The 8552-nt window shown below is 43.6% G+C and overlaps 1 protein-coding gene across 1 annotated transcript; it reads left to right on the top strand.

Moving 5' to 3' along the window:
• Window positions 1-3160: 3160 nt before the first annotated feature.
• Window positions 3161-8159, top strand: Spink2 (serine peptidase inhibitor Kazal type 2). Its single transcript, XM_076864640.1, has 4 exons — window positions 3161-3234; window positions 3938-3972; window positions 6387-6496; window positions 8078-8159. The coding sequence occupies exons 1-4, from the start codon at window positions 3180-3182 to the stop codon at window positions 8121-8123; spliced, it is 246 nt and encodes an 81-aa protein (XP_076720755.1). The 5' UTR covers window positions 3161-3179; the 3' UTR covers window positions 8124-8159.
• The last annotated feature ends 393 nt before the right edge of the window (window positions 8160-8552 follow it).

Below are 8552 nucleotides of genomic sequence, written 5' to 3'. Positions count from 1 at the left end.
ATTCCCAGCCCTTTTTTGTATTTTATTTAGAGACAGGGTCTCACTGAGTTGTGAAGTGCCTTGCTTTTTGCTGAGGCTGGCTTAGAACTCATGATCCTCCTGCCTCAGCCTCCTGAGCCACTGGACTTACAGGTGTGCACCACCGCACCCAGCTTGGTGATCATTTTTATTGGCATAATTATTTATCAGCTTGTGCCTTGTGGTGGTGCTAGTAAGATGGTGTCTGTTTATTTGGAGAAACAAGGTATAGGGTTATTCTACCTCAGTACTTGTTCTCAAAATGGAGTAACTCATGGCAAACTTCTGCTTTATAAAATGGAATAGCCCAGGGCTAGGCACGGCCTGAAGACTTCTGTCTATACCTCTCGGAGTAACTCAGAGCAGGCAGAGCTTTCTGCAGAGGCACATTGGAAGGCAGGAGGAAGAAGGGGCGCGTTGCTACATGCCTGCTGTTTCTTTCAGTGCATGCAGGAGCCCTAGTAATGGCCCATCACCCTGGCAGAAGGAACTGGCTCCAGTCTCCAACTTTTCATACACTCCCAGAGCCATCAGCATCAGCCATGCAGCTGCACCTTCTCAGAGGTCCCAGTTTTCCAGGGCCTCACCTCCAAGTTTTTAGATTCTGTAATCCCAATCTACTCCCTGTGTTTCCTCAGACTCTGGGTGATACCAGTCTCTTGGAGCTACTATCTCTGTAAGCTGCTTTGTTCTCCCTTTCTGCTTTTTCCAGTTCTCCAACACGGGGATAGCCAATCCCTTTTATTAAATTCTCTCTGGTGAAACACCTAGTGAACCTTGTATTTTCCAGACTAGATTCTGACTGAGAAAGGAGTAGGTCATGGGAATCAATATTTGATATATAGACTTAAGAATCACAAAATAAATGGTTCTCTTGGTGCACGAACTGGCTCAAAATTTTCCTCTCCTCTAAATGTCTCACAAAGTGATCAGTAAATATGCCAAAGGAAACATCTCAAGGAAGAAGAAAGTGCAAATATTATTCTCAAATACTATATGAATTGCTTTTGGAGGGCTTTGATATATGTGTTCCTCTCAGAATAAGCTTTCTTTCTTTATTAAATTTTTTAAATTTTATTTTTTTTTCCATACTGGGGATTGAACCCAGGAGCCCTTTACCACTGAACTATACACCACAGCCCCCAGATTTTTAAATTTAGAGGCAGGGTTTTGCCTTGAACTTGTGAACCTCCTGCCTCTCCTTCTTGAGTCACTGAGACTGTAGGTGTGTATCACTGTGCCTGGCCAGACTGAGTGGTTTAAACAACAGAAACATATTTCCTAACAGTTCTGGAGGTTGGAAATCCAAAGTCAAGGTACTTGCAGGGTTGGTTTCTCCTGAGGCTTCTGTTCTTGGGTTATAGATGGTCATTCTTTTTTTCTGTGTCTTCACATTGTCTTCTCTCTGTGCTTGCCCATGTCCTAATCTCCTGTTATTATTAGGACATCAGTCATGTTGGATTAGGCTTCATGCAACACCCCCATATTAACTTACTTTTTAAAAAATTTTTTTAGTTGTAGATGACACAACACTTTTATTTTTTATGTGGTGCTGAGGATGGAACCCAGTGCCCCACACATGCTAGGCGAGCGCTCTACCACTGAGCCACAACCCCAGCCCCTTAACTTACTTTTTATAAGACCCTATCTCTCTGGGTGTGGTGGCACACACCTGTAATCCCAGTGAACCAAGAGTCTGAAGCAGGAGGATCACAAATTCAAGGCCAGCCACAGCAAATTAGTGAGGTGAGGCCCTAGCAATTTAGCAAGACCCTGTCTCAGAATAAAAAATAAAAAGGGCTGGGGACCCTGTCTCTAAATACAGTCACATTCTGAGGTGCCAGAGTATAGGAATTCAGATAAGATTTTGTTTTGGGAGAGGACACAATTCAGCCTCTAACACCTGCCCTCAGTTAGCTGTTTGAACAGCAGCAGTCAGGGGCTCCTAAGCTCATCCTGCCTCATTTTCCAATTAAAAAAAAAATTTTAATTCTTATTTGGGTATTTACCTTCACATCTCTAAATGATATAAATGCCTCTTCTCGATTTTTTTCTGGTTTATTTTTCAACTCTTGGTTAAGCTGGGAGAGATGGCACATGCCTGTAATCCCAGAGACTTCAGGAGGATTACACATTCCAGACCAACCTCAGCAATGTAGAGAGACCTGGTCTCAAAATAAAATAAAAAGAACTCGGGATGCAACTCAGTGATAGAGGGCCTCTAGGTTCCATATTTAATTCCACAAAATAAATTAGTTAATTAAAAAATAAAAATAAAAAGAGCAAGAGGTAGCTTGGGGTAGAGTGGTAGAGTGCCCTGGGTCATCAATCCCCGGACAGAGGGAGCGGGTGGAGGAGGCAAGGACCACGTTGCTTATAAACTTCCACTGGCTTCCTAACAAATTCCACTTCCCTTACCGCGGCCTCCAGCACCATACCTGATCTTGGCCTTCTGACTCTATCTCCCTCCCGTGTCCACTGCACCCATGAGGCTTCACCATGGTCCAGCCACAGTGGACCTCTTCCAGTCCCCTGAGCACCCTGAACTGGCTCCTGCCTTGTTGGCCCTTGCTTTTCCTTGAACCTAGAATTCTTTTCCCAACGTTTTCACCTGGCTTCCTTTTTCTCATCTCTCAGCGCTCAGCTCAAAAGTGATCCCTGAGTTGCCTTTCCTGACCTCCCTGAGGGAAGCCTTGGGGGCCCTCCCAGTTTTAAAAATTATTTTATGGATTCATCTGTTTTGGAGTTTCCCGTGCCCAACATGTGCACACTGCCTGAGACACCGGGGAAGCTTAACAAAGAGAAGCAGGTTGATAAGAGCCCACTCGGGCTCCAGAGGACTCCCCGGGATCCGACCAGGTTCTTGTTTGCTGGAGGTGGGTCTCCTCCCTCCTTACTTCCATCCTGGCGGGAGAGAATGGAGAGAAGTGCTTTCTTGCCCATCCACTCCTCCTCTTTCCCCTTCCCTTCGCTAAGTCGTTTTCCCCTGCCACGGCGCCCTCTCGACCTCTGCGTGTCCAGCTGGCCGCCCACTCCCCTCCCCGCCCCGCTCCGCCCCTCCCCTCCCCGCCGTGTCGCGCGCCCGCCCCCGATGTCGCCTAGCCAGCAGCGCCCTCGGAGCTGGCACAGGAGCAGATCAGGAGAACAGCTGCGCAGGGAGGATGGCTTTCGTGGCGCTGCGCTTGGTACTGTTGCTCCTCGCGGGGGACTTCGCAGGTAATGAGGACCATCGAAAGCGATGGGGAGAGAATCCGCCGGTGGCTGCTCCCTTACAAGTCTAGGTGGCGTTAGCGGTGTCCCCAGCACCGTTACTGACGGTTCCCGCAGGGGTCGAGGAACGCCAACTGGGGCTTGTGGGGCGGCTGTGTAGAGCCATCCACCCTCTGTTCGTTGTAGTTTGGGCTTCGCTCCCAGCTGCTTTTAAGTGACACCAGCCCTCTGCTCCTTCTCTCTTTAAGTAGATCTGTTGCCGTCCAAGATCAGGCTTTGGTGTTTTAAGTACCCGGGATCCTGCTGAACGTCGCGGGAGATGAGCGGCCCGGGAACGCCTTGAGAAAGGGCTTTCACCTGCCCAGACGTGGCACATGGAGTTAAAGTGCTAATCTCTAACGTTAAATTTTGTGTTTATTGCCCCAACCCACAGAGGAAAAGGCTATCACCTACTGTTCTGAGTTTTGTAACTTCCAAGAACTTTTCCAACCAAACCTAATAGGAACAGAACAAAATGTTCGTTCCGTGTGCCCGTTATAAGTGCCAAGGGCTGAAAATTGTCTTTCTTCTTTAGAGGGTACGGAGCAGGGTGGTTCCAAGATGACTTAGAGTCAATGGAAGAAAGTGTGGATGATCACAAGATGGGTAAAACAAAACCAAAAAACCTTTGTGAACTTTATATGTGGTAAATTATGTTTTCTTCTTGCAGCCTCTTCGGATGCTGAGCCTTCAGAGTATAAAACAGTAAGTACACATTGTTTCCACTTGCACAGGGAAACCCTCAAAGCCATTTTCAGAAACTGTTGGGGAAAAAAAAATAAAAACTTTTTTTTTTTTTTTTTTTTTTGTGGTGCTGGGAATTGAACCCAGGGTCTTGTCCATTTGAGGCAAGCAGCAAGCACTCTACCAACTGAGCTTATTCCCCACTCCCCTTCCCCTTCCCATCTCCTCCTCCTCTTCTTCTTTTATATATATATAAATTTTTTTTTTAAAGAGAGAGAGAGAAATTTTAATATTTATTTTTTAGTATTTGCAGACACAACATCTTTGTATGTGGTGCTGAGGGTCGAACCCGGCCACACACATGCCAGGCGAGCACGCTACCGCTTGAGCCACATCCCCAGCCCTCTTCTTCTTCTATAATGGTGATCTACCCCCCTTTTTTGGTAATGGGGTGCTTTATCATTGAGCTACATCCTGAGCCCTTTTTTATTTTTTGTTTTGGGAGGAGGCCTCACTAAGTGGCCCAGTCTAGGCTTGAATTTGGAATTTTCCTGCTCCAGCCTCCTAGGTTGCTGGGATTGCAGTTGTGCACCACTGTGCCCAGCTACATTTTGTGTACTTTATCAAATTAAATTCTGTGAATGTAAATGATCACCAAATGAGAACAACCAAGGCTGTCCAGAGCTTGCTATAATAGTTGGTCTAGAGAAGCTTTGGTGGAACAACAGGGAGCAGGGGGCATCCTATGGGATTGGCTAGGGGTGCACATTATGTTTTCTGTTGTTGGTCCTGAGTTGGAATTGAGGATCAATGTTAGGGAAACTCAGTTATTAATCAAGTCCTGGCTATTTGGGGCTGATTGTTAAAGGGCTTATTGTTTGGTTTCTGGATTGTCACTAGAGGTAGCAGTCTGATTTATTACCTGAGTTAAGCAGGCTGGCCTCCTACGGATAGTTTGTTAACAGCAAAACTCACACAACCACCTCATACTTAAGCTATTTGCAAACAAATGCCTTTCTCCTTTCTCTCTAACCAATTCCTACAGCATATTGATCACTTACTAGTTGTAGACTATTCTGATGCCTGCCAGCAGACATTCCTTTTTTTTTTTTTTTTTTTTTTTGGTACTAAGGATTGAACCCAAGGGTTCTTAACTGAGTCATATGCTCAGCCCTTTTTATTTTGAGACAAAATCTTGCTAAGTTGTTTGTGACCTTGCTAAATTGCTGAGGCAGGCTTTGATCTTGCTATCCTCTTGCCTCAGCCTCCCAAATCTCTGGGATTATAGGCGTGTGCCACCCTGCTCAGTTCTGCCAGTAGACATTCAACTCTGTAGTTGGCAGAGTTATTTATTTTTTTGATAGTGCTGGGAATTAAACCCAGCACAGGCTAGACAAGTGCTCTACCACTGAGCTATATCCCAGCAGAGTTGTATTTTATTTACTGGAGATTGAACCCAAGGCTACTTTATCACTGGTGTGGTGGTGCCTTCCCATAATCCCAGATATTCAGGAAGCTGGGATAGGAGGACCAAAAGTTGGAGGCCTGCCTAGGCAATTTAACAAGACTCTATCTCAAAATAAAATTTTTAAAAAGGCCTGAGGATGTAGGATATATATTTTAAATATATATATATATCCTAGTTTTCCTTCTCTCTCTCTCTCTCTCTCTCTCTCTCTAAGTAAATGGTGATCTCTTATTTTCCTTTGGAGTAAAAGAAGTTACTCTGCCTTTGCATTGAATAAATGGAATATAACTTTCTATTGATATTATCTGGATTTCTAAAGATCTAAGCAGGGCTGGCCATTGGCCAGGCTCTGAAGTAGAGCTTCATTCTCTGCTTAGCACTTCACTTCACTTATTGGCCCACTGCATTCCTTTATATATATATTTATATTTTATATATTTATATATATAAAGGAATGCAGTGGGCCAATTTATATATATATATATATATATATATATATATATATATATATATATATATATATCTGGTCCTATAGTTAACCTTTTGTTAAAGTAAGAATGTTCACCATAGTCTGATCACTGTCTGTGACCAGCTCTAGTCCTGACCTAGCTCATGACTAGTAGCTATGAGTAAGACAAATGACCTCTCTTGCTTCAATTCCATCACATAAGAAGGATGAGTTCCAGTACGCCATATTAGGGCTCTTTAACAAAGTGTCACAAACTAGGTGGCTTACTAGAAATTGTCTCATTGTTTTGGTTGCTTAGAGTTTAAAACAGGTGCAGGCAGGGCTGGTTCCTTCTGAGGGCTGAGGGACAATCAAACTTGCAATCCCATTCCTCAGTTTCTCTAGTAGTTGTGTGTAGGATGTTTCTAAGAAATCTAGGGAGACTTGGGACATTGTCCCCCCCTTAGCTATATTTGTAATAAGTGTATCTCTAATCATTCTCTAATTTCTTTTTTTTAGCCAGACTGTGATCGATATAGGTTACCAGGATGTCCTAGGGACTTTAACCCTGTGTGTGGAAGTGACATGACCACCTATCCCAATGAATGTACTCTGTGCATGAAAATCAGGTAACATGATTTTAAAACTGTAGACTAGCCAAGTTTTCTTCATTTCTTTCTTTCTTTTTAATTTGGTGTGTGTGTGTGTGTGTGTGTGTGTGTGTGTGTGTGTGTTTGCAGTGCTGAGAATTGAACACAGGACTTTGCACATGATATGCAAGTACTCTACCACTGAGTTATATCCCCAGCCCTTTTTATTTCAATTTTTATTTTATATTTTTATCATTTTTATTTTAAGATAGGCTCTTGCTAAGTTGCTGAGGTTCTTGCTAAATTGTTGAGACTAACCTTGAACTTTTGATCCTCCTGTGTCGGTCTCCTAAATCCCTAGGATTACAGGCATGTGCACCATGCCCTCCCCATTTCTTTAATTTTGATTCCTTGAAGGTAGTGACTCTTTCCTTGGATGTAAGAGTCAAATGTGACATAAGTAATCCTCAGTCTTCAGAGTGACATTCAAGAAGATGTAAAATCATCAGTGCATTTTCTAGGTCAAAGTTAGAGAATGAGGTTCATGATTAATCAACTGAACACCAGATATTCAGGTTATCATGGATGCATAATTTTCTCAAATTAAGAATATATTTAAGAGCCAGGCACTGTGGTGCATGCCTGTAATCTCAGCAGTTTGGGTGCATGCCTGTAATCTACTGAGGCAGGAGGATCACAAGAGCAAGGCCAGCCTTGGCAACTTATCAAGGCCCTAAGCAACATAGTGAGACTCTATCCGTGGGAAAAAAAAAAAAAAATGGAGCGGAGAGGCTGGGAATTTGGCTCAATGAATTAGTGCCCCTGGGTTCAATCCCTGGTGTGCACGCACACACACAGGCGCGCCCCGCGTGTACACACACACACACACACACACACACAAGAATATATTTGGGGGGCTGTAGCTCAGTGGTAAAGCACTTACCTAGCATTCTCGAGGCTCTGGGCTTGATCCCCAGCACTGCCCACACACATAAACAAAAATATATATAATAGTTGGAATATTATATTTTCTTTTAAATTTAGAGGAGAGGCACAGCTGACCTGCACATCTGTACTACTAGTTGGGAAGTAGGATTTACTAACTACTTGGTAGAATGTTAAGAATATGATACTTGTGGCTGGAGTTGTAGCTCAGTGGTAGAGTGCTCGCCTAGCATGCATGAGGCACTGGGTTCGATCCTCAGCACCACATAAAAATAAAATAAAGATATTATGTCCACCTAAAACTAAAAAATTAATATAAAAAAAAAGAACGTAATACTTGATTCCCTCCATGTAACACATCTGACCACTCTCCTCTACCCCCCCTTTTGGTATGCTTGTTTGTATAGCAAAGGTACATTCTGTGACCTCAGGCTTCACCAAGTAATCCCCATCTTCTCAGAGTGTTCCTAGGGGCTAGTGCCCTGTGCTCTAGGGTTAGGGGGGAAATGGCAAAGTGCAGATGGTGGAGACTTTCACCTTCTGTTTCCTAGATTTATCTTAAAACTATAAATATAGAGCAAATATAGCTCTGGAAAGAACATAATATATGATGATTTGGGTCTTTTTAGCACAAAGAGTTTAGCATGATAGGTAATGATATTGTTCAATTTGCAGGGAGGATGGTCATGATATCAAGATCATCCGAAATGAGGCGTGCTGATGGGGCGGTCTTCAGAAGAGAGGATGCATGAGACCGTCTTCCTCCATGAATAAATCCCCTCCCCCTTTTCTCTTTTCCTATGCTTCATTACCTCACCTTTTCTGAGAGGAGGTGTGGAAGAAGAGCTATGTGTATTGATGGCTAATTGCAAGAATGTCTTGTTCTTGGCTTTTGCCCTTCAGCTCAGCCGACTGCCCAGGTGACTTGTGCATTGCTTCCTTTAGTTGGAATAAATCAGCATTGAATTCAACGACTGCTGTTTTGAGTTTGTGTTCATCAGCTTTGTGTTGCTGAGACCAAAATACCTGATGAGAATAATATTGAAGATGAAAAGTTGAAGTGGGGGTTGTGGCTCAGTGGTGGAGCACTTGCCTAGCATGTGTGAGGCACTGGGGTTCAATCCACAGCACCACATAAAAATAAATAAAA

This window comes from Callospermophilus lateralis, chromosome 8 (assembly GCF_048772815.1).
Source record: "Callospermophilus lateralis isolate mCalLat2 chromosome 8, mCalLat2.hap1, whole genome shotgun sequence".
Lineage (NCBI taxonomy): Eukaryota > Metazoa > Chordata > Mammalia > Rodentia > Sciuridae > Callospermophilus > Callospermophilus lateralis.
The sequence above is the reverse complement of the archived record's forward strand: the minus strand, read 5'-3'. Positions and strand labels throughout refer to the sequence as shown.